At 38.6% G+C, this 25,715-nt stretch overlaps 1 protein-coding gene across 3 annotated transcripts in view; it reads right to left on the bottom strand.

Annotated features, from left to right (window-relative positions):
* LOC132830472 (lissencephaly-1 homolog) overlaps positions 1-25,715 on the bottom strand; it is an 80,245-nt gene that overhangs the window by 19,079 nt on the left and 35,451 nt on the right. For all 3 annotated transcript variants that reach the window (XM_060848220.1, XM_060848219.1, XM_060848218.1), the window contains 5 exons: positions 13,958-14,042; positions 12,003-12,077; positions 8,223-8,429; positions 4,637-4,805; positions 1,601-1,703 (listed from right to left, as the gene is read on the bottom strand). In XM_060848220.1, coding sequence (XP_060704203.1) covers positions 1,601-1,703; positions 4,637-4,805; positions 8,223-8,429; positions 12,003-12,077; positions 13,958-14,042 — 639 coding nt within the window. The remainder of the gene's footprint in view (positions 1-1,600; positions 1,704-4,636; positions 4,806-8,222; positions 8,430-12,002; positions 12,078-13,957; positions 14,043-25,715) is intronic.

The following is a 25,715-nucleotide window of genomic DNA, read 5'->3' as shown; positions in this document are numbered from 1 at the left end:
AAATGCCCTGATTACGCCAAGGAGGTAAGTAATAGATAATTTCAAGTCTTTGACATTTATGTTTCATGTTCAGCAAGTTGTCAATCGAATGAGCCCCCAACGTATTCTATCCAAAATCTTCAAACTTTAGCCACAGCACTGTAAATAACTAATCAAATTTGTGGTTTATAAGAAAGCATCCAAACTGAATATACTCTGTCAAAGTTTGCAACTTGACACCTAACTTAGTCCCCTTTGAAATAAAACTTTTAGCTTCCACGTAGCTGGAACTAACTGAGTGGGAGCAGCAGAGCTCTCAATATCCTACAAGATATCTTGTGAATATTTAAGTTATTGGAAGTTCAAATACTAAAAGTAATATTTTGTGCAGCACCAGAGCCAGGAAATCCAAGTCACCAATAGGGATTTTAAATTTCACTCTGAATTGCATTGATATAAGCAGCATTCTAATCATTTAAAAATAACTTAAAAATACCCCTCCTTACCACAAAGCTTATAAATGTATTTCACTTCAAATAATCAAACTTTTCCTTAAAAGATGCAAAAGTCTGTACCTCAACCACACTCTTCAGCAAAGCATTCAGTGGTTACACACTTTTCCTCTAACCCATCCCCTCACTGCTGTAGTTCTATATTGACAACCTCTCTTCACTAACTCTACATCAGGAAACATTTACTCCAAGAAAATATTTTTGAATTTTAAATTTCTCCCTGTCCTTTGTTGCTTGGCAACATAGAAGAAAATTCCTGAAGCTCTTGGTCTTAGCTACAGTCCCATTCCAGACATCAACCTTGACAATGAACATATTTTAACTATATAACACTAATTACTGACAGTACACGGTACCCATTAATACAGAGACAATCAAGTTACTTAAATTACCCACAAATATTAGAAGCTTTCAATGCCTTTATTTACCTGCACTTTGAGGTACTGCTATCACTTTTGTTTTTGTAAAGAGCAGCCAAAATGATTCGAGGCTTCATTAAAAAGATAGCATCAAAGTTTGTCAAGTGACTAACTCGAACAATGAACATTCATTTCCCTTACAAAAACTGAATCAAACAGTCCAACCAATACCTAAAAACAACCTAATATTCCACACAAATTCACTGAGCACTGTTTAAAGTATGAAGTGGATTTAGCTGTCAACATATTTAAAAAGCTCATATACCACTGAATGAACCTATTTCAGTATGCAAACTAAAGAATAACTGCAAAATAAGTCACGAATTTTGACAGAAAATATTGCGTTGCTGGAATTCAAGGCAGACAGTTTCAACAGATAGTGATTTGAGTATGGTGTGAAGATTAGCTTCATTCATGTAATGGACAGAAAATTGCTACACAAATATTTACAATGACAATTTACATTCGTCTAGCAACTTTACTCCATCGTAATATTGCAAAGTTCTTTCCAGGACAAACACGCAAGCCCTCTGAGTACATTTCAGAAGAAATACTAACTTAATGAGAAACTGCACACCTGAAATTCTACACAATTTTCAATTAGCAGATTATCTACAACTGTGTCTAAAATATAATGTTTCTAAATTTAAAGTTGAAATTAATGTGAATGCACTCTCTTTGGATACTCACCCTGTTTGCACCTCCCACATTTTCATGGTTTTATCCCTTGAAGCAGACACTATATGATCTCCATTAGGCATGATAGCTACTGATGAAATATTATGATCATGGCCTGAAAGGAAACAGATTTAAGAGTAGGATCAAAAAACCCAAAATGCCACAATCATGTAACAATACAGACAGAATCTGAAGGAAAAGAAATTTTGAACTGGATTCATTATTAACCCTGGTAAATGATGCCCACATTTAACATTTTCGCTGTTCTCCTGCGTAGTTCCATTATTTTTAACTACCGTGCACAAAGTATTTAACTTATAAAATGCATCGAGAAACTAGAGCACACTCTACACTTTAATATTCAGAATATTCTTAGCACTATCGTGCCCAGGAGAATAAATTTTTCAAGTAATTTTTGAAAAATCTTCACTGTCTTAGAAATTTCAGATATATCCCAAAATACTTTAGCTATACTTTTTTTACACTTTAATAAACACATTCGAAGTCACCATAGTCCTCTAAGGTTAGTCCTCAAACTCCTATGCTCCAGTGAAAAAAGTCCTAGCCTATCCAACCTATTTTCATAACCTAAACGCTCCATTCCTGGAAGCATTCTGGTCAATCTTTTCTGAACCCTCACCAATTTAACAGCAGGGTGCCCGGAAATGCGCACAGTACTCCAGAAGAGGCGTGACCAATGTCCTATGCAGCCTCAACATGAAGTCCCAACTCAGACTCAAAATGTCTGAACAATGAAGTGCGCCAAACATCTCCATCACTCCGGCTCCATGTGACGCAAATTTCAAAGAATTATGTACTTGAATCTATGTCTGTGTTCTACAACACTACACAGGGTCCTGCCATTAACTAAGCCCCCGTCTTTCTTTGTTTCACAAAAATGCAATACTTCATTTTTATCCAAACTACACACCAGCCACTCCTCAGCTCAATGACCCAATTGATCAAGATTAGTTTGTAATCTTAGATAACCTTTTTCCACTATACCACCAACTTCGGTGTCATCCACAAACATGTTAACTATGCCTCCTATATTCTCATCCAAATTTATATAAGTGATAAACAAAAGAAAACCCAGTACAGGCCTAGTCTGAAAAACCACCCTCTGCACGGTCTCTGATCGATAGGCCATTTTTGTATCCAACTGGCAAGATCACCCTGAATTTCATGTGATCTAAAGTCTACCAATTAAACTACCAGGCAGAAACTTAAAGGATTGACTAAGTCAAAGTAAACAATGTCTACCACTCTACCCTCAATCTTCAAGGTTGATCCTGGTAAGAAAGCATTTCCTTGTGACGGCAAGTTGAATAGGTTGGCTTGCACTCAATGGGCAACTTGTGGGGCATATTTTCATCGTCAAGATGGAACTTCTTCTGTCAGAGGGTCACGAATCTGTGGAATTCTCAGAGACCTAATGAGGCTCGTTCATGAAATATATTCAAGACTGAAAATGTCTATCTCAATCAGTAATGGAATCAAGGCATGGAGATAAAGTTCACATAAAAGATCAGATTAGCCATGATCTCATTCAATAGTGGGGTGGACTTGATGGGCCAAAAAGCCTACATCTGCTTTGACATATCACAGTCTTATGAATAAGTAGGAAAAATTAATTGCAAATATATAAAATCTTTCAAAAAAGCACAATGTCATGGAAAATTCTAGTTTCCTTATTTGAAAAAGGATATAGCTGTGTAAGAAATATATGTCAGACACGATAGCCCAATCAATCCCTAGGATGAAACGGTTATTCCATGAAGAAATAGGTTGACCAGAGTCTTAGCTATCGCACTCTAAAAGAATGATATGATCTTATTGAAACATAATACCCTTCGGGTATCTGACAGGGTTGATTTCAAGAGAATACTTCTGGTGAGAGACTAGAATATAGGGACTCATTCAAGAATAAGGAGGTTTTGCTTTTTAGTTAGATAAGAAATCATTTTCTGAGTGTGCGTAGTCTTCAGGGTGACGATAGATTCTTTTCATAGTAAAGGGGGGTTAAGGGTTTCAGAAGCAGACAGAGTTGAGACCACACAGAAATCAGGCTAACCGATTAGAGCTGGGACAAGCAGGGCATTTTCAGATTAACCATCTGTAACTAGTCGAGTGCCACAGGATTACAGGTAGGGACACAATTATTTGCAGAGGGCGAGGGCGAGGGCAATCAGGAAGGGAAGCGGGAGCTCGTTTGCGTAGATATCAATAAAATCTCAATGACATGGATGAGGAAAGCACTAGAGCCAAGCTGTTGGATGACAAAATGGGTGGAAAAGCAAGTGGTGAGGATGTCGTGAAGAGCTTGCATAGGAGAGATATTAAATGTGTGCTCAAAAACCAGTGAGACAGGGAGATTGCGTATTTTGGGATGATGAACAGAATAGCTGAAAATTATTTTAATGGAGAAAGATAGCAGAAAGCTACAATACAGAGGGATTGGGGAGTCCTCATGTATTAATTACAAAAAACTACTGCAGGTACTTGGATAACACAGAGGGCAAATGGAATACTGGCCTTTATTTAGAAGGAAATGGAGTACAAAAATAGTCTTGCTCAAACTGTATACTAAGACGACTATCTTAAGGAGAGAGGGGGTAGCCTTGCAGAAAAGAAATATAGTTCAGGACATGACACCAGAATTACTTTCTCACACAGTGACTTGCACCATTTCAGAGTGTTAAACAACACTAAATGAACATTACAATAAACCATCATGTCAATGCAAATGCAGCTTCAAGCAGTAACCTCATATAGGTTACTTGAGTAGACCTTCACCTTAAAATATGATAACTGTTTCAAACATTGCCAAAAGCACTGTGACACATGAAACATATTCCTTGGTCTTCAAATTATTGTTTTTGACAGTGATGAGTGAAATTCACTATTATACTTATGAAGTCGATTTCCAATCGAAATGCAATTTACAGGAGAAAATTATTTTTTTATCTACTAGATAAAAAGGACATTTCTGCTGTTAGGACTGCCACCTGCAACCCCCCACATCCTAAAAAGGAAACTGACACTTACCATGCATGGTCCGAATGCATTCAAAACTCTGGAAATCCCAAAGCTTGATGGTCATATCAGCAGAGCAGGATGCCAGCAGCTTGCCATTCTGATCAAAGGAGATATCTTGTACAGAGTCTGTGTGACCTTTCAGGGTACGCTCAAAATCTCCAGTCTCATAGTCCCAAACCTATCAGGGGAATACAAAATTGGTGTCAACAAATTGCAGAGTTATTTGCTGATATAGCATTCTCTCATTTCCACTCAGCAGGATAATCCATGAGCTTTCTGAATAATTGATTTTATTGCGCACTGTTCCATGATATAAACCATGCCATCACTGAAAAAGTAATAACTGAAGTATTATCAGAAATTGTTATGCTGGGATCCAAATGATAGCAAATCAGCTTTTCAATTATGTGAAATGGCCTTGCAGGCAATTATTCTTTTGAATATAATTTATATCAAAGACTAATGATATGCAAATAGAAAGTGGTAATTAGAATAATCAGTGGCCAATTTAACCAATTTTAGAACTATCTGCTAGACCAAGTTCTAAATTCTGGCAGTTGTTTTATTGGACATGGTACCTGGTACGTATAGTTTAAGGAATAAAAGTATCTCCTTACATCAAGTTCAATTTTGAAAATTTCCATTAGTAAATGATAGCACTTAGATGATAAATAATACAAGAACAAGTTAAAACCATAACGTTAAAGAACAAATGGATCCAGCCATGTTAAACCCAGAAGTCTTAGTTTTTTTTACATTCTAACACAAGCATTTTTAAAGCAAATTATTTAATTATTCCTTCACAGTTTGGGTTCATGGACATTCCTTATTGCATACCAGTACAACGTTTGTCAGTTCTAAATACTGGAAGCAAAGAAACAAGATAGCACCACACAATTTAGATATCAACAAAATTAGGAGGGCTTTGTTGGAAATCTGAAAAATACAGGAAAACTATCCTAAAATTTGGTGGACAAGGGCACCATTTGGTGATACAAACTTACATGGCTCCAAAGGTTCATTTTGCGATGAGCATCCACTTCACTAAGTTGGTTGCCAACTCCAGCTCTGAAGTTTGTACAAATGAATGCTTAAAGCAATGACGGAGTTCTCAGACCAAAAGGTTTCTGACAGCTGATAGGCTAACAGCTGCCCAGCAAGGCCCAGGTTCTGCACTCCAGATTTTAGGATCTTTCAAAGTAGGAGAGCACAGAAAGTCTAGCAAAGAGTTAAATTGGTAAAATCTGAATTAACAATACCAGGATACTCAAGTTACTTTTCGTGCAAGGACTGAATTAATCTTAATTCTGTGAATCCCTTCTGTTGAATTGCAGCCTAAAAAGGTCCTTGCATCTGAAAAATTTTAAATCGTTCGAGACACCATGCCACAGCACACGCTGACATTTACAGACCAAGCTAAACTGAATTGCCATGCTTGTTATCTTGGGACACATTTATGAAAGTCCTGATAAAATACACCATGATAAAGAGTCAATTCTGTACCAATGTGGCAGCCATATTCAAGAATATTCTTCATCTTGGAAACATTTTGATTGGAATGGGTAGCTAATTTATCCAACTGCACAAGCTATAAATGGACTAGCTTTCATCTTGTGTCATTCCTTCTTAACAAATAAGCTAGGTGAATGTGATCTACGGAGGTTGTTAAGTGGTTTAAATTAATTTCACCCTTTTACTCTTACTTCATTTCACATGATATGTGATTAAGGAGACGTGTATGTCAGTGGGACAGAGACATTATCTGTCAGCCTCAAAAGACACCTTTGGAAAAAAGCACCAGAACAGAGCCATAAAAAGATCACTTTATGCTACAAGTTGGAACTGTACAATTAGAAAGACTTCAAATGCATTTATTACTTTCTAACTAGATGTCATTCAACAAACAAAACTATATGGTGATCTCCTAAAGATGACTCCATTAAGATTTCCAATCTCAATAATCAAAATTGGAAGTAAAACATATGGAGATGTCAAACCACCACAATCTGACAGAAGACTTGCCTTCCTAGAACAATTTGTTTCCGTTACACCAGCAGAAGAATGCAAACATGGTGACAGCGATATCCATTTCACCTTTGTCTTCAGAGAAAGTAAGTAACACTGCACACAACAGTCTAGTAGCTGTGTGGCAGCATACACTTGGGCAGAAAAGAAACTCACTGTGCAAATGTGAGTAAAAGCAATTTGAACTGAAACCAAAGTGCAAGATGCCACATCAACCTACAAATATTCGGCTAACATTAGTTGTAAGATCAGAACCTACCATTGACAAAACCTGGGTCCAAAAGCTTTTTATGCTACTTTTATGCGAGGACAATAATAAATAATAGCTCGTTTACAAAATACCAATTAACACCTTATGGAGTGATCAATATAAAATTGATTAGAGAAAAATAATTATACAATGTTTAACTTCAAAACCTTCACAGCTAAAAATTAAATTTCAGGAGTAGCAGACAACTGGGAGCAAGGGAGTAAACAGACTCCTTCACACGACACCAAATAACAAGACTGTCTAGATACAGTGGTCAATTAGACTGTCGGCTTACAATTCATGCATTAGGGTTCTGGTAAAGCAGTGGTATTAGTGCTCCTATCTCTGGGCCAGGACACTTGGGTTAATGCATTTGAATATGGTCAAGAACATTGCTAATTATGCATTCATTTCAAGCATGAAAGTGTTCAAAATTTTAGGCATCTGTACAGTTTATCTGGTTTGTTTTCCGCCAGCATGGGTGGCTGTGTTCACAGGAACTGCTAACTACAAAGTCAATGAAGCACTTTCATTACCATGTTTCGGGATAAATAAAAATTTTACCACTTTCAATACACAAAATGTATTTACAGTTCGCAAATGAGAAAAGTTAAAATTTCCCAAAAGGCATATGTCCATTGATCAACTGGAAATTTTCAACTTGGGGGATGAGAGGAACTTTAACTGTAAACAGTCAATGCAAGTTATTTTCTTCAAAGCATAAGGCAGCCAAGGGAAAAACTTAATTCACTTGAGTCATTTGAACTTTAACTAACTGCTCCGAAGTCAAACTACCCAGGGTATTCTTACCACTGGCAGAGTCTGTTTCAGGGAGATGACTCATCACAAATGTTGTCTAACTTAAATCACTTACAAAAGTTAACTCACTTCCTCTTTTGTTAGAATTGTTTAATTTAAATAGGATAATTATGCCTTCCCTACACTTCTGTAAAATAAAGACTTTGTCAACAGTATTTATCCAAAGTCAAGGCTTCACACCAAGACTAATGAGGCGAGGTACAATGAAAGAAATAAATGCCAAATCTCCTCCCTTAAAAAGTAGACTGGACAAAAGATGCTGTATTGAATTTAAAAATTGCACTGCAGTGTAGTATTTTTCAAACATGTCCCATTATCCATTCAAAGCCAGCCAGCTATTGGTGTATCATGGGTGTGGCCATTTAGGCAATGGATCCAAGTCCATGATTTGGAAACAGGCTTTACCTGGATATAGAATAAGGCAGAGAGAGTGTACTTGCCCTGTGGATAAGCTTACTTTGTTTAGCTGTTTAAAAAAAAAATTATTCAAAGACTCTTTACCTTTATTGTGGCATCTTCAGAGGCTGATACCATAACACTGAAGACTGGATGGAAAATAACCCGTGTGACTGGACTTCTATGTCCACTCAGAGAGTATCTCTCTGGAGGACGAGGGATCCATTCTTTCGGATCACGTTTTTGACCCAGAGGGCCGGCAGAAGTGAACTCTTCTTTTGCCTCATTAAGTTTGGATTCTAATTCCATAACCTGTCAAAGAGAATTAAATAAAACTTTTCAGGATTTTGTTTTTCAAATTCAGTAAATGCAAGTCAAATAAAGAGACTTTGGGGTGCATGTTCATTGTTCCTTGAAAGTGAGGTTACAGGCAGAGTGTTGTTTGCTTTACTAGACTTCACTGGTCAGTGTACTAAATAGAGAAATTGGGATGTCATGTTGTAGCTGGACAGGACATTGGGTTATGCCACTGTTGGAATACTATGCTCAATTCTGGTCTCCTTGACGTAGGAAAAATGCTGTGAAACTTGAAAGGGTTCAGAAGAGATATACAAGGATGTTACCAGAGTGGGAGCTATATGGAGAGGCTGAACAGACTGGAGCCATTTTCCCTGGGGTCGTTGGACGCTGAGGATTACCCTTGTGGAGGTTTATAAAATCATGAGGGGCACGGATAGGGTAAACAGATAAGGTCTTTTCTTCAGGATGGGGAGTCCAAAACTAGAGGTCATAGGTTTAAGGGGAGAGGGGAAAAGATTTAAAAAGGATCCCAAGGGGCAATTTTCAGAAAGATGATGATGATGCATGTGTGCAATGAGCTGCCAGGGATGGTGAAAGAAGCTGGAACCAATACAACATTTAAAAGACACTTGGACAAATATATATATAGGAAGGGTTGAGGGGATATAGGCAAAAAGCTGGCAAACAGGACTAGATTTATTTAGGATATCTGGTCGTCATGGACGATTTGGGACTAAAGGTCTGTTTCCATACTGCATAACTCTTCGACTAAGTCCATTGGGGTCATACAAATATGCATAATCAAGAAGCATAAATAGGCCATTCTGTTCCTCAAGCACACACACACCTTTTGAATATGATCTTCAACTATCCAAAAAGCACCAATTCTGAGATTGCCAATAACAAATCCAGTTGTGATAAAAAATATTCCAAGATTTCACTTCCCACTATCTTTTCGGCAAGACAGTTCCAAAGAGTCACAACAACCCATCTTTTTGAAACAAGCCATTCTTTTTAAAAACATTAATCCAGAGTTTAGTGCTCTCCTACTTAAGGACATCCTCTCGACTGGCACCTTGCCAGTACCCCTCAGGATCTTAGATATTTTAATCAAGTCATTCTCGACTCTTGTGAACTCCAATGGATAATAGCTTACCTTCGAGTCAGAGAGATGTACAGCAGGGAAACAGACCCTTTGGTCCAACCCGTCCATGCCAGCCAGATATCCCAACCCCATCTAGTCACACCTGCCAGCGCCCGGCCCATATCCCTCCGCACCCTTCCTATTCATAAGCCCATCCAAATGCCTCTTAAATGTTGCAATTGTACCAGCCTCCACCACACCCTCTGGCAGCTCATTCCATACATGTCCCAGCCTCTGTGAAAAAGTTGCCCCTTAGATCTCTTTTATATCTTTCCCCTCTCACCCTAAACCTATGCTTTTAGTTCTGGACTCCCCAACCCCAGGGAAAAGACTTTGCCTATTTATCCTATCCATGCCCCTCAATTTGACCTTGTTCAATTTCTCAAGGCAATGTGCCCATTCTAGGTAATAGTCCAACAAACTTACTGCTTCCAATACATTTACATCTTTTCCTTAAGTAACCAACACTGTACATTCTACTCCCAGCTGTGTTTTCACCAATGCCTTGTATAAACCAAAGCATAACTTTCCCACTTTTGGATTCAATTTCCCTTCTAAGAACTGCATTTCATTAGATTCAGTAAAGCATGGTCGCTCAGTGGTTAAGACTGCTGCATACAGTGCAAGGGAACCAGGTTCAATTCTAGCCTCAGGCATCTGTTTGGAGTCTGTACATTCTTCCTGTGTTTGTGTGGATTTTCTCTGGGTGTTCTGGTTTCCTCCCCCAGTTCAAAGATGTGCGGTTAAGTGGATTCACCATGCTAAATTGCAGTGTCCAGGAATATGCAGGCGAGGTGGATTTGCCACGATAAATGTGGAGTTATGGGGATTGGGGTTGGGACACTCTTTGGAGGGTTAATGCAGATTTGATGGGCTTAATGACCTTTTTCAGGCACTGAAGGGATTCTATTTCCTCATTACTTGCTGTACTTTTATACAAGCTTTTTATGATTCATGCGTTAGTTTCTTCCACATTTCAATTCTGCAATCTCTCGCCATACATCTAATATTTTGTTTATTTTGTCCTGCCACAACTAGAAAAATTCAAAGTGCACTTCATTTAACAGATCTTGCCCTAATCAATCTACCTATTTCTTTTACAGCCTTAAATCTTATTTTACCAATCGTCATTATAACATTATTTGTACATTTTGCAATCATACCTTTGGTCCCTTCATACCAGTCATTTAGATTAAAAATTGTCAATATTGAGTTCCCAGCACCATCATGGTGGAATACTATGCATTACACCTTACCAACCACGAAACTACATATTTATGCCAACACTCTGCTTCTCATTAGCTAGCACGTCTTCTATCCATGCCTCAGTGTTACCCCTCTACATGAACCTTACGTGTCAATAATCTTTAATGTCATTATCAAATGCTTCTGGAAATCCAAGTACAGAAATATTAATCCAATGCATGAGGAAGAACTTGCTTGCAAGTGAAGCATAATTTTGGCAACAAACTAAGACTAAGGTTTAGTTTTTTCGAAAGAATATTCCTACATCTTCTAAACCAGAAGGACAGTTGATAGTGCATGAGAAACCCTAACCTGCAAGTTCACCTCCAAGCCACACACCATCCTGACTTAGATGTCCACCACTGTTCCTGCGCTGCTCCTGGGTCAAAATCCTTAAATTCCCTCCCAAACTGCATTGCAGTATACCTACACCAAAGTAGTCTAAGAAAGCATCTCACCACCACCTTTTCAAAGGCAATTTGGAATTAGGAACAAATGCTGGCCCAGCCAGTGACACCCACATCCCATGACTGAAAAAAAAATCCAAGCTGCTCCATAGTCACAGAAAATAGAATTCAAGCAAAGTTGGTCTCTATGTATTGTTCATCCTCCAAATGAAACCAAACACCACACTTACCCAAGTATTTGCTTTATTTCTGAATTTTAAAAAGTGCCTCATCTACAAAGCAGACAGCTGGTCAACTAAGCCAACTGCAGGCAGTTAGGAGCCCTTAAATAAATTTCTTGAGACACATAATTCATAGCCTTTGATTTTTAAAGTAAATTCCACATTGATATGTAGAAATGAATTTTTTCAGTGAAGAAAGTACATGGAATCAAAAATCTCATCAAAGAAGCCTTCAATTAATTAGATGCCATTTTTCAAACAGTAAAATTTCATTTGTTTTTATGAATGTTTACACTTTTCCAGAAGGTAACAGACATTTGGAACTCAATGCCAGAGGTAGCAATGTAAGCTGTAATAATCTCCAAAAAAAACTAAGATTTGCTCCTCCTTTGCTTCCTTGAGTGTTAGCGAACACTTAGGAACTTTGTATTGCCATTTTTCTTTATAGCATCCCACGAGTTGGGACAACAGTACATATGAGATGTTGAGGCCAGCAAAATGAGACAAATACACATGAATCTAATAGTGATTTTGTCTAACAACTGGCCAATAAATTGCATGAAGTTACCTTCTTTTGTAATCTTATCACAGAGGTCCATTTCTTCTCCAGCAGTCCAGCATATTTCTTATCTAATTCTTCATTCTAGAGGAAAAAATGTTACAAAATTACATTTCTGCTATCAGTTGGAAAAAGCTAAGAACTTGTCCTAAAATACTCAACTCATTTTGTATCTCTTTCCCTGTTGAGCTTTCTTGCTCAACTGACTCAGAATCAATACTTGGCCTTGTCATATGTTCCTACCAAATTAAAAGAAAAACAAATCCTTAGAATTGCTCAAGATTTGTGAATTCGGTACATTTGTGAAGTTCTGTGCTTGGTGTCTATTTATTTTTAGATATACCATGTTTATTCAATGTCTTAGAGATTGCTCATGGTTATTCAATGTCTTAGAGAGTTCCTATCCAACTTTCTGCCTCATATCAGCAATGTAATGCTTCTGACATCAAAATTGGAGTCAATATCGTAATGCTTTTCATTGCTAAATTTGCATAACTTTTAATTTGAGAAAGGGTAAATTCAAGTTTGGAAGGGATTGACAATTATTTATTTTACTGCTTCGGCAACTGAATTATACACACGATCCAAGAGAAATTTGGATGCATTTTCAATGTGCCAATTACCTTCAGACACAAGGAACATAAAAATAAAGCTCAATCTTTCTTCAAAGAGTTTTGCAGAGGTACAAGACGTCAAGGTTGAGGACAGGTAGGTCTGAAGTACACAAGGCAGAACACATCAGTTAATACAGCTGCAGGAGACCAATGTGCACATAATATCTAGATTGACGTTCCCTGTACATGGTGTCTACAGCAATATTGTTTGATTAGATTCCCTACACTGTGGAAACAGGTCCTTCAGCCCTACCAGTCCACACCGAGAGGGAGAATGTGCAAACTTCACAGTCGCCAGAGGCTGGAATCAAACCTGGGACCCTGGTGCTGTGAGGCAGCAGTGCTAACCACCGTGGCGCCCATATTATCAGAACCTCAACTTTTTTGTTGCTCAAAACCATATTACATTTTTTATTGGGTATAAAGTTTGAATCAAAACATGAAATTAAGTGCTTCCCAAGTACTTAGATGAATTGAAGATCCACTAAAGATTTTTGCACACGTGTGCCTAAAACATTAATTTTTTGATTTAAAGTACAAGAATATTGAACACGATATTTGTAGAGGTAGTATTGGATATAAAAAGTGGTGTTTACTTCCTTTGTACCTTCTCAGGAAGACTCAGCTAAGGTCATTGGTAAGTTTTTAGCTATTGCATTACAAGGGGGATGCATAGTTTTGGTTCTAATCAAATAAACTTGAACTAGCATGTGCTAGATGGAGAGTGAAAGGCTAACTTGTTGCTTGATCATAAACTGAGGAAAATTCTCAGCTGCTGCATGAAAGAGGAAGGAGAGAAAGTGAGAAGTTTTGGGGCAGTTGCAGATCGACAATAAAAGCAGCCATAATAATGAAACTGACATGAGGCAGTGTATGAAACTGGATTCCACGAAACATCAGGGTTATTCATATCCTGGAGCAACTTAAAATGACAGCCATGTGTGCCACCTTTGTTTCTTCCTCTCAAAATAAACTAACAGCATCCTTCTGGATGGACCTTCTTAAAAGTCATTTTAACAACAAGCTTGTTGTTAGCTTGTCGTTTTTCTGATATAACACGATAGCTCCGTTCTTGTGCAATTCTGCGGTATAGGAAAATCGCACAACAGCTGCTCCATTTAAACTAATGGGGACAGAATCACAATATAAATAAAGGCAAGGAAAGTTTGCTTTCTACAAACAACAGTCTAAATTCTTCAACTGTGTTAAAGCCAATTTGCAAAGAAACACATTATAGCAGAACTGACTATTTGACAAGTTTCACACTTCTCAACACTTAGTTGATGGGGAAAAACCCTCGCAATCATGTAAGTTTGGATACGAAAACATGAGCAAACGAATTTGACTCACCATATCTAACTCTGCCTCCTTTTTAAAAACTGAATACGCCTCTTCATATCCATTAGACCGAAGATAGTCAGCTATAGCTCGATTTCTGAAAAATAAAGTTGAAATTTTTGAAATGCACAAATAAATCATCTTTGATTAAGTAGGGTTTACAAAGACATGTTAAGTGCTTCCGCAACCAGATGTCATTGCCAATTAAGTACTTGTGAAGCATTGTTTTTCCTAACAGGGACAATGTACAGCAAGCTTCCGTAACTAAAAATGCAGAAATTGACCAGGTAATCTTTGCTATTGTAGTGACACATGATCTTGTAGTGATCTTAAAGGTGAAATGGTGATCGAGTGGTAACATCATTCAACTAGCAAACCAGAACTACAATCTAATATACTGGGGATTCAAATCCAATCATGGCAGATGGTGAAATGTGAGTTCAATAAATATCTGGCTGCAGGTCTAAGAGGTGGCAAAATGGGTTTAATGCAGTAAAGGGTGAGGTGATTCACTCCAGAAGGAGTAACAGGAATAAAGATAAGATTCTTGGTAGTGTGGATGAGCAGAGAGATCCCCGTGGCCACATATATAGATCCCTGAATGTTCCCACCCAGGTTGATAGGGTTGTAAGATAGCATACAGCATGTTAGCTTTTATTGGTCGAGGGATTGAGTTTCAGAGCCATAAGGTCATGTAGCAGCTGTACAAAACTTTAGTATGGCTGCACTTGGAAGTACTGTGTTGTGGTCGCTATATTATAGGAAGGACGTGGAAGCACTGGAAAGGGTGCAGAGGAGATTTTACCAGGATGTTGCCTGGTTTGGAGGGAAGGTCTTAAAGGCGGAGGGACTTGAGGCTGTTTTCATTACAGAGAAAGAAATTTAAAAGGTGATTTAATTGAGACACAAGATAATCAGGGGGTTATATAGGGTGGGGAGTGGGAGCCTTTATCCTCAGATGATGATGGCTAGCATGAGGGGACATATATTTATCACCCATCAATTTAAAGCAAAGACAGATGTCAGAGGTAGGTTCTTTACTCAGAAATAATCAGGGCACGGAGCACCCTGCCTGCCATAGTAGTAGACTCGCCAACTTTAAGAGCATTTAAATGGTCATAGGGTAAACATATGGATGATAATGGAATAGAGTAGGCATGATGGGCTTCAGATTGGGTTCACAGGTGGGCACAACATCAAGGGCCGAAGGGTTTGACTTGCGCTCGCTCTAATGTTCTATTACTGTAGTTTAGAAAAGGATACTTGCCATCCTTAGCTGACCTGGTTGACATGTGCCTCCATGTCCACATCTATGTGGTCCACTCTGAATTGCCCTCTGGGCAATAACTGATTGGCCAGAATAGAATTTAAATGCAGTGTAACAAAGTCTCACACAGCTCAGAAACTTTAAAGAAAATGGCTAGATTATCATGTTGCTAGTATTATCACAAGGCCATTAATCCAGAGACTGAGGCTCGAATCCTGCATTTAATAAAGAAATCTGGAATTAAGATATAAATGACGACCATGAAGCCATTGTTAATTGTTGGACAATCTTGTCTGGTACACTCATGTCCATCAGGAAAGCAAACTATCTTGACCTGGTCTGGCATACATTTGACTTCAGACCTACAGCAATGTAGTTGACTCTTAACTGCCCTCTTAAATGAGCTAACCATTCAGTTGTATCTTGCTTGAAAGGAAACCAACCATGAAAACACAAACACAGGACTTGGTATCAAACTAGGAACTGGAAATGGTAATGCCAAAAACAGCCACTAATCCTAGAAGTCCTCTTTACTAACATCTGGGGGAGCTTGTACCAGAATTGGGAGAGCTGTCTCATAGACCAGTCAGACAACAACTTGGCAAAATCATGCTCTTAGAATCATACCTTAAACTGTCCCAGAAGATTAGGTCAACTTACAAAATTAAACATAACTGACTGACTGCCAGTTACATGGTTATTTTTTCCTTCCTCAGTGTGAGCGAGCCATTTTAAGTCCACTTAAACACTCCTCAAACTAACTTCACAGAACCAGGCTGCCTTCTGGTCACACTAGTAAATGAGCTCAGTGAAATCTGTGAACAGTACATGATCTAGAATTGCTGAAGGAACAGAAGCAGCTTACATTGAGAATGACTGGTCAGTGATCAGAAACCAAAAACCAAGTCAATTTGCTCTCCCTAAACCAACAGGCAACTACGTATATGCACCCATTGACATTCTGATGAAATTTTTCATCAACACACCTAATGCACAAAGGTTAGTATTTCCCCTTCCCTCCTCTCTTATTCCCACAAAAACCACTGCTCTCTTGAAACACAATTCTGTGAATGAATTTCCAGCATTCATAAATGGTGATTGTTTGCACTGACGTCTAGAGGTCTAAACAAGTCATTCAACTGTCTGAACAGTATTTCCACATTCTATTCTCACCAAAAAGCTTACAGATTTCTCATTTCTCAGTTCTCTGGTAGAGCAGAAAATGTGTATTCACTTTTTGCTTTCTAATGCAAAGCATATCAACAGTCAGTCAACAATTTCACTGAATACTACAATTGTGTACACCAATGGATATGACATCAGCCAACAAGGCAGCTACTATGTTGAATGCTACAATTCCAATACAAAGTAAATCAGTTTTACAAAATGGTGTAAAGGATATGATATTTTTCCCATTAAATAATGCACGTCAAATATTTCAAACACAAAGCTGAAATCAAATGGTAATAAACATCATGTTACGGTCAATTAGTTAGGATATTCTTATTCCTGCAGCTGGATATTTTGAGTAGTCTAGTTTAAAACAGTAATGAAGTTGATATCTCAATTAGTTTTCTTTGAAAAACCTGGAAATGCATCATTTCAACATCAACACCAACACAAGGTAAATGATACAGCTCAACCCTCTAGTTTTCTATTGTTTATTGCACAAGGATGGAATAATTACAGTTACAAAGTTATTTTTCAAGGTCAGAGGTCTTAGTGAGAAAACTGGTGATCAATAGATAATTCTTCCTCGACCTCTTGTAGATCCAGAACCTCTTCATTTAACTCAACAGGAATTAAATTATTCACGCATGGGCCAGGTGAAAAGCTAAAAGTAACTTGTCAACAATGAGGTTTCTTGGTGGAATCACTAAATGTGGAAAAATGGCGATTAGCATCATTACAGGTAAATCAATCATGAGTGTTCCATAATCAAAAGGGTAATTCTGATTTTTGTTCAAGTTTCTGTTTGGAGCATCCTCAATTATCCTATAATGCACTGGAGAGGGCTTTGTTGGATCAAGCCAAAATGCTATATTTGGATAGCACTCAAAAGCAAAAAAATGCTAGAAATGAATTGGGAAGAATGAGGCAATGTATTAGAGTCAGAGCCAGAGATGTACAGCATGGAAGCAGACCCTTCGTTCAAACCCATCCATGCCGACCAGATATCCCAACCCAATCTAGTCCCACCTGCCAGCACCCAGCCCATGTCTCTCCAAGCCCTTCCTATTTATATACCCATCCAAATGCCTTTTAAACATTGCAATTGTACCAGCCTCCACCACTTCCTCTGGCAGCTCATTCCATACACACTCTGCGTGAAAAAGTTGCCCCTTAGGACCCTTTTAGATCTCTCGCCTCTCACCCTAATCTATGCCCTATAGTTCTGGACTCCCCCAACCCCAGGGAAAATACCTTGTCTATTTATCCTATCCACGCCCCTCAATTTTGTAAACTTCTATAAGGTCACCCCCTCAGCCTCCCATGCTCCAGGGAAAACAGTCCCAGCCTGTTCAGCCTCTCCCCTTGGCTCGAATCCTCCAACCCTGGCAACATCCTTGTAAATCTTTTCTGAACCCTTTCAAGTTTCACAACATCCTTCCGATAGGAAGGAGACCAGAAATGCATGCAATATTCCAACAATGGCATAAACAATGTCCTGTACAGCCGCAAAATGACTTCCCAACTCCTGTACTCAATACTCTGACCAATAAAGGAAAGCATACCAAACATCATCTTCACTATCCTATCAACCTACGACTCCACTTTCAAGGAGCTATGAACCTGCACTCCAAGGTCTCTTTGTTCAGCAACACTCCCTAGGACCTTACCATTAAGTGAATAAGCCCTGCTAAGATTTGCTTTCCCAAAATGCAGCACCTCGCATTTATCTGAATTAAACTCCATCTGCCACTTTTCGGCCTATTGGCCTACCTGATCAAGACCCTATTGTAATCGGAGGTAACAGTCTTCACTGCCCACTACATCTCCAATTTTGATGTCATCTTCAAACTTACTAAGTGTACTTCTTATGCTCACATCCAAATCATTTATGTAAATGACAAAAAAGTAGAGGACCCAGCACCGATCCTTGTGGCACTCCACTGGTCACAGACCTCCAATCTGAAAAACAACCCTCCACCACCACCCTCTGTCTTCTACCTTTGAGCCAGTTTTGTATCTAAATGGCTAGTTTTCCCTTTATTCCATGAGATCTAACCTTGCCAACCAGTCTCCCATGGGGAACCTTGTGGAATGCCTTACTGAAGTCCACATAGATCACATCTACCACTTGGTCCTCAGCAATCCTCTTTGTTACGTCCTTGAAAAACTCAATCAAGTTTGAGAGACATGATTTACCACGCACAAAACCATGCTGACTATCCCTGATCAGTCCTTGCCTTTCCAAATACGTGTACATCCTGAACCTCAGGATTCCCTCCAACAACTTGCCCACCACCGAGGTCAGGCTCGCTGGTCTATAGTTCCCTGGCTTGTCCTTACAGCCTTCTTAAACAATGGCACCACGTTAGTCAACCTCCAGCCTTCCGGCACCTCACCTGTGACTATCGATGATACAAATATCTCAACAAGAGGCCCAGCAATCACTTCTCTAGCTTCCCACAGAGTTCTACGGTACACCTGATCAGGTCCTGGGAATTTATTCACCTTTATGCGTTTCAAAACATCCAGCACTTCCTCCTCTAATTTTGCAAGGTGTCACCATCTATTTCACTACTTTCTATATCTTCCATAGAGTCAGCAATTCTACATCAGGAATGTGCCTGATCTAACATGCTAGTACTGAAGGGTTGCTGAGCCAAAATGGTTAATTGAAGGGTCTCCAGAAATGTTATACCTCAAAAGAATAGCTGGAAGACAGGAGAAAGCGAAGAGAAGTCTGGGGAACTGTAGAATGTGTTGGCTTAGTCAGAGAAGGAGAAGATATTAAAGAAAAAATTGGAAAGCTCGGGTGGAAATTAGTAGATTTAAAGTTTAGAACCCACGTCTTCACAAACTCTAATGTTTACTAAGATGTTTGGGTTTGATTTTTCTTCCACACAAAGTTTGTTTTCTTTAAAAGGATAAAATCTTGGGGGATAAGTTCATGAATTAAATGTGAATTCCTCAGTTTTTGGCTCTACTTGGATTGAAACATTTGTGAATAAGCTCTGTTGGCAGAATAAACAATTATTTTTGCAGGCAAAGGAAAGACCATGGTATTTTTATCAGTATACCTCCTTCAAAAAAAAAGTTGTTAAAATGTTGCTGCTTCCATACAAAAAAAAATGTGGTTTTAAAAAATTAACCTCTCAATTGTGGAAGAAGACACTGCCCAGTACAGCACTGAGCCATCAAAACTGGAGTTTACAGAGTTAAAAATCACAACACCAGGTTATAGTCCAACAGGTTTAATTGGAAGTACACTAGCTTTTGGAGCACTGCTCCTTCATCACACAATCATCTGATCCAGTCCAACACCAGCATCTCCAAATCATGAGTTAACAGGTGGTTTTTGGTTTGACATATTTGTTACTTTGAGGGGTGGATGGAGTGATTTTATGGGGAGCAGGTGAAGAGTCAGGGCACCTACTTATTAGTATTTTGTTATCCTACTTTGAGAAGTGTTTCTGTATAGATGTAAGGTACGTACGATTCAGGATCAACCAAAATGGTTTCCCACAACCCAAATCTATTCCAATTAATTTCCAGCCGAAAAGTACGACTCCACTAAGGGTCATCTTGAGACAGTAAGGAAAGGAAACAAATTAAACCACTACACTTTTTATCTTTAATAGGACCTAAACATTTTGGAAGGACTTTCTGCTTCCAAAGCAAACAAACATCACATTCGGTGGTTATTTTGCTTTTTGCGTTACATTTTCAGAATCATACATCACCAATATAGATCATTTGGTCAATCTTTCTAGGTTGACTCGTGGAAAGAATTATTAATCACACTGCCTTACTTTCTGAACATAGCATAATTCTTTGTGGGACTAACCTTCCAAAACGCTTTTATTGCAAACTAAGACCACTTGAACTGGGAGTGCTACATTAAAAAAAACTTCTCCATCGAAATGTACATGCTCCTCTGAACATTGAGCATTTTTCCACGCTCAAGCAAACTAAAAAAAATGCAGGTATACAATCTAATTGAAAACAGCAAACTTGTCAAGATTGAACATAAACTGATTTCATTCCAAACCACCAATATTAGGGAAAAAGGATCAATACAAGAACCAAAAATCAGGTGACCAGAGAATCTTTCAATATTTTAACTGACACTTTCAATAATCTCCTCAACGTTACTGAAATGAACCTTTAGCCTTCCATTTTATAAATTATCACATTGTAAAATAATATTTGACTTGTAAAATATGCCAATACACCAATCATAAATCTAATTTTCAAAACTATATTTAGACATGATTTCAAGTTAGCCCATGCACGTATTCCAAATTATTTCACAAAATCAGTAACGCCAACATGTTAGTGGTTGATCTAACTGAAAACCCAACTCATTGAGTGGCAGCATTTGCTGACAGAAACAGGGGAACGAGATAGCAAATGGAAGGGTTGCCATCTTGCGATGGGAAAAATACATTCAAGCTTACCATTTTATGTTGTCATTACTAAGAATACAGACTGCCTTTCTGGCAGGGGGACGTGGAGAAGCTGGGATTGGGGTAATAAACGTCAGTTGACATGCAGAAATATCAACTAAACCAGCAATTTCCTTAGTACTTGTAGACAGGCATGTGAAGCCTAAGATCACTTCTAATTAACCTATTGTGATTCCCCCTGATGAAGAACTTCTACCCGAAACATTGATTTGCCTGCTCCTCGGATGCTTTTTCAGCACGACACTCTTGACTCTGATCTGCAGCATCTGCAGACCTCACTTTCTCTCAGCAAAGAGAGAAAGCCCATTTTTAAGTATTTTCTTTTACATTCTTTGGTTTGAATTCTAATCAGTTTTAAAAGTGAATAATCTTGGTGGACTCAAAGAGGCTGCAGTTGATCCTACTTAACGATTCTGAAGACCCTGCATATATAAACATTTCAATTATGTTGAACATAGAATTGAAGGCAAGCTGTTTTCATGGACCAAGTAAAAAATAGAAGGCAATAATGCCAAAATGAGCACATGCTTTTTACACTTACCTCATCAACTTATAATGGAAACTTTCATGTCTGAGTATGGAAGAACAAGAGATAAAGCTACACTGTTACCTTAATGACCTTGCAATTAGGACAAAGACAGGCCCCCAGCACACAAAATACCAATCTTGGTTATCTGATTGAAATTGGAGCTTGTTAGAATCTCAGAATTATGTGCCTGAGCAATTTAAGATGGTTGCTGTTGGACCTCCAGAGCAGCGTTCCCATTAATTTCATTCTTGTGCAGAGTAGACCCTTTCAGAATGCTGGATTGATGCTGCAGATGGAATTTGGATGCTGACTGTCAGACATGGATCCTTTGTGCAGCTGCACAGCCTCACACTTTAAGAGGGAACATTGTTCAGAAGAAAAACAAGACTACTAGTTTAGCTGGTTTGGACCTTCGTCTGTCTGCAAATTCCAAGCTCAATGGAAAGAAGCTGATACTTTTACCTGTAATGTGGCAAATATTGAGCTCAACTAAGGGGAACTGAAAACTGACCTCCAGACAGTTCTAACTCGTGTGAAGTGATTTTTACAAGTTTAGGTAAATCCTGAGATTTCAATTTATAACCTATTGCCTCTCCTGGATGATTGTAAAAATAGGAAAAAACAAACAAACAATCTGGGGTAAACTATATTCAGACACCACTGAATTTTTAAAACTCAGACAAACCTTATCCTCATTTTAATTTTAGAAGGTAAAATACATTGTGCTAATGCTTAAGCTTTCAAAGGGAATAGCAAAGAAAGTAACTGCTATATAAAAAAAAGTTGCCACACAAGCAAAAGTACAGCATATTACTACACTGCACAACAGATGATATTTCCTACGGAACAACAGTGAGTGCAAGTGTAAGCATCTGTTTCCTTTTTCTGAACTAAAGACAAGATTTTGATCAGAAAATATTCATGCTACCATCACTTAATGAACTCATGTACTCTATTACAAATTGCACAAGCTTTAGTATAGATCATTTATCATTTCAGAGAAAGGTTCCTAATGCAAACTGAACACTGACTTAATCTAATAGAGGTTATGCACTTCCTTGCATCTTGAAATCTAAACTGATGCCCAAACTTCATCCCAGTTCATTTAGCTGGCTCAAGGCACCTAACAACCTATTCCCTACATCTCTCTTCATACCATTGTGAAGCCTGAGCAATTGGTGTACAGTTAAGTAATTGAGGAGAAGCCATTTTCAAAATCCCTGCAAGTTGAGCCAAGTTCATTCTGAAAAATAGTTTGTTTGTGACATTTCAAACTCCTAGCAAGACAAACACAACTAGTGACTGAACAGATTGTACATTAGGAATTCGTTATGGATCACATTTGTGCCAGCTCTGCATTATACGACTTCATATTTTGTTACCTGTTGTCCTTTCAAACTATTCCAAGTCACATGGTTCCAGGTTCAACCCCCACTCTAGAGAGTAGCATAAAAATCCAAAACGGACATGCCACTGCACTGTCGGAAGTGCCATCTTTCATTTCAGACCTCACAGTAAAACTCCAATTACCCGAATGGACGTAGAAGAACCGACTGCATTGTTTTTCAACAGCAATGGATTGATCCCCCGCCGTGTTCTAGCCAATATTATCACTGAAACCCCACCACGAAATCAGGTCACCTGGTCATTACCACATTTGTTTAGCTTCTTGAATAGAAGTTAAATACTAGGTTTCTTACAGTACACTGGGACTATATTTCCAAAGTACTACATTGGCTGCATTGCATCATCTCAGGCCCAATGATCTGCCATCCTCACATGTGACTCTTGACACACAGCAATCTGTCCTTTGAAATGGTCTAGCAATTGACTCCATTCTAAGACAATTAGGGATGGGCAACAAATACTGACATATCAGAGATGTCCACATGCCACCAATAAATGAAAAATGCAACTTATTCTTTTATACATTGCACTGGGCATGAAAATATACCCGGTTGAACTTTTTATAATAACAAGTTAAAGTTGAGGTGGAAAAATGTATGATCATCAACTCAAGGTAACCGAGTATGCTACAGAAGAAAAAAAAAGAATAGTACTTGGAATTAATAATGACAAAGGAGGAGGAAATACTTAAGTTTCTTGGTGAATTCTAAATTTGTCCTCTAATCCTAAACACATTCTCAAACCTTTAGCTGCCAGAATAAAAATCGGCCACAGCTTGAAGAAATGGCAGCATTTCAGCAGACTGCAAGTCAATAAAACAAGAGCAGCTTTTGTCATCATTCAGCACAACTAAAAGTATGGTGCTCCTTGGGGCATTACATCATCCTCAGCACAGAGCAGATTTAAATCCTTGCTACCAATGTGGTTCAAGCTTGGAGCCCAGCAACCTCAGTAATTGCTTTTTAATTGACTGCATTGCACATGCACAAAGCTTTTCAGCAGCTGTAACCCAGTGGCGGACAGCAAAACTTGCAACACGATCAAACTGCTTTTCCTACAGTACTGTAACAGGAGAAAAATTTGAAAAAAAAAACTAACCTTGTATTTTAGAAGACTTCATAGAACTCTAGAGCACAAATATAAGTTCCTTTGTTTAACACCACAGACTTTGAACAACACAGATTCATGTAGATTTAGTTGTGTGAAAAGTACAACCTATTATTCATTATGCTTGGTGAAAATGCTGTTACAGTAAACTGGCAACCTGTGAATATTTCAGGAATACAAGGTGCATGAATTTCAGTTGTGGGTTAAACCAAATTTAAATATACTTCAACGAGATTAGAACCAGTTCGTCAATTTCAAAAATATCCAAAGACATACATCCCAAGTAGCTTTGAAGGATTATTACATTCTATAAGGACTTCTTGGGTCAGCAAATAGGCAAAGGAAGAGGAAAGTCACGCTGGGGTTCCCTCACCAACTGTCATTAACATCAGGAAATACACCCAATAGAAGGCTGCCCATGCAATTAAAACAGCGCCAATAAGGCTCAACAAACGACTGTCAGTTGAGCAGCAGTGAACACGTCTCAACCCAGGCAAAGGAGGTAGTACAAGTAGACCAATTTGCAACTTCTCAACTGCTTGCAACAGTAGGCATGATCAAAGTTTCTCACCTCATTGGAGTAGTGTGCTGGAAATTGAGCTCAGTCATTCCCAGAATCATCATAAAACGAAGATTTCAAGGAGTGTGTAATTCCCCAATTTGGCTACCTCTTGACACAAGCTAACAGAAACCATTTGTGCACAAACATAAATTACAAATTATTGCAAATGAAGATATGGCAGCTACAGAAAATGTTTTAATAAACTTGTTAAAACTTCAAACCCCTTACAAAACTCATCCTACATAAGCATATGGATACAGAGCGTTATTGGGATGGAAAACGAGGAAGACAATTCAGTGGCCCTGTCCACGAGATTCGCTGAGATGAACTTCCTATGCCAAGACATGCTGTGTGCCAATCTCTTTTGTCCAGGTAATTGAACTTCCTTGCAGGAGGGACACAGTAAAGGGGCAAAGGGACAGGAGGAAGAGGGAGGGGTGAGAGGTGACACATTGGAGATACTTCCGCTTTACATTGGCCACAGACCACCACACAATCTTCAGTTACTATGTATGGGTCCTGCTACAAATTAAGATCCTTCTTGCATTTTGCCAGATATCTTCCCACATTTCAGAAGCAATCTCAAAATCCAGCTCCCTCTCCCATACCTTACAGACCCATTCGGTCTCATTCTCGGGAACCTCTCCCAACAGATGATATGCATTGCTAACTGATCATGTACCCGCAACATCCTTATTTTCATGTCAGACCTATAACAATCAGTTAGAAGTGCGGTCTCTTTTTGTATGAAATTTCTCATCTATAAAATAGAAAGTGAGCAATTCAGATTTCTGAGCCAAGTGGTCAAAGGACATCAAAACGTCTCCTTTGACTAAATCGCCCAGGCAAGACACATCCTTTCCACTCAGTTTAAACAGTCCATCAGCCTTGGCTGAAAACTCAGTATACCATCTATGCAGGTCAAAAACGATGTTTTAGCAGTATTGCCCTCACCCTGACACAATGGCCTCAATGCCTTTACAGTACTGATGATTACTGGGCTATGGCAATGTTCTTTTTCTCTTAAGAACAGCAGGCTAATAAGAGGGTATCTTGCCTGAGATGCTTCAATGTCCAACCATAGTGAGTGAGGGCATTCCAGGATAGAGTCATTCATGTAAAGTAACAAGAACTTAATTGGTAGTTTTTGATAACTGGGAGGTTCACTCCTCCTTGTCTGTAAGGTAACTGTAATCTTGTCAATTTAATTTTGGGTCATTTATGATACCAGATATGGTCTGTGTATGGTCTCCACCAGTAGT

This window comes from Hemiscyllium ocellatum, chromosome 31, assembly GCF_020745735.1.
Source record: "Hemiscyllium ocellatum isolate sHemOce1 chromosome 31, sHemOce1.pat.X.cur, whole genome shotgun sequence".
Lineage (NCBI taxonomy): Eukaryota > Metazoa > Chordata > Chondrichthyes > Orectolobiformes > Hemiscylliidae > Hemiscyllium > Hemiscyllium ocellatum.
The sequence above is the reverse complement of the archived record's forward strand: the minus strand, read 5'-3'. Positions and strand labels throughout refer to the sequence as shown.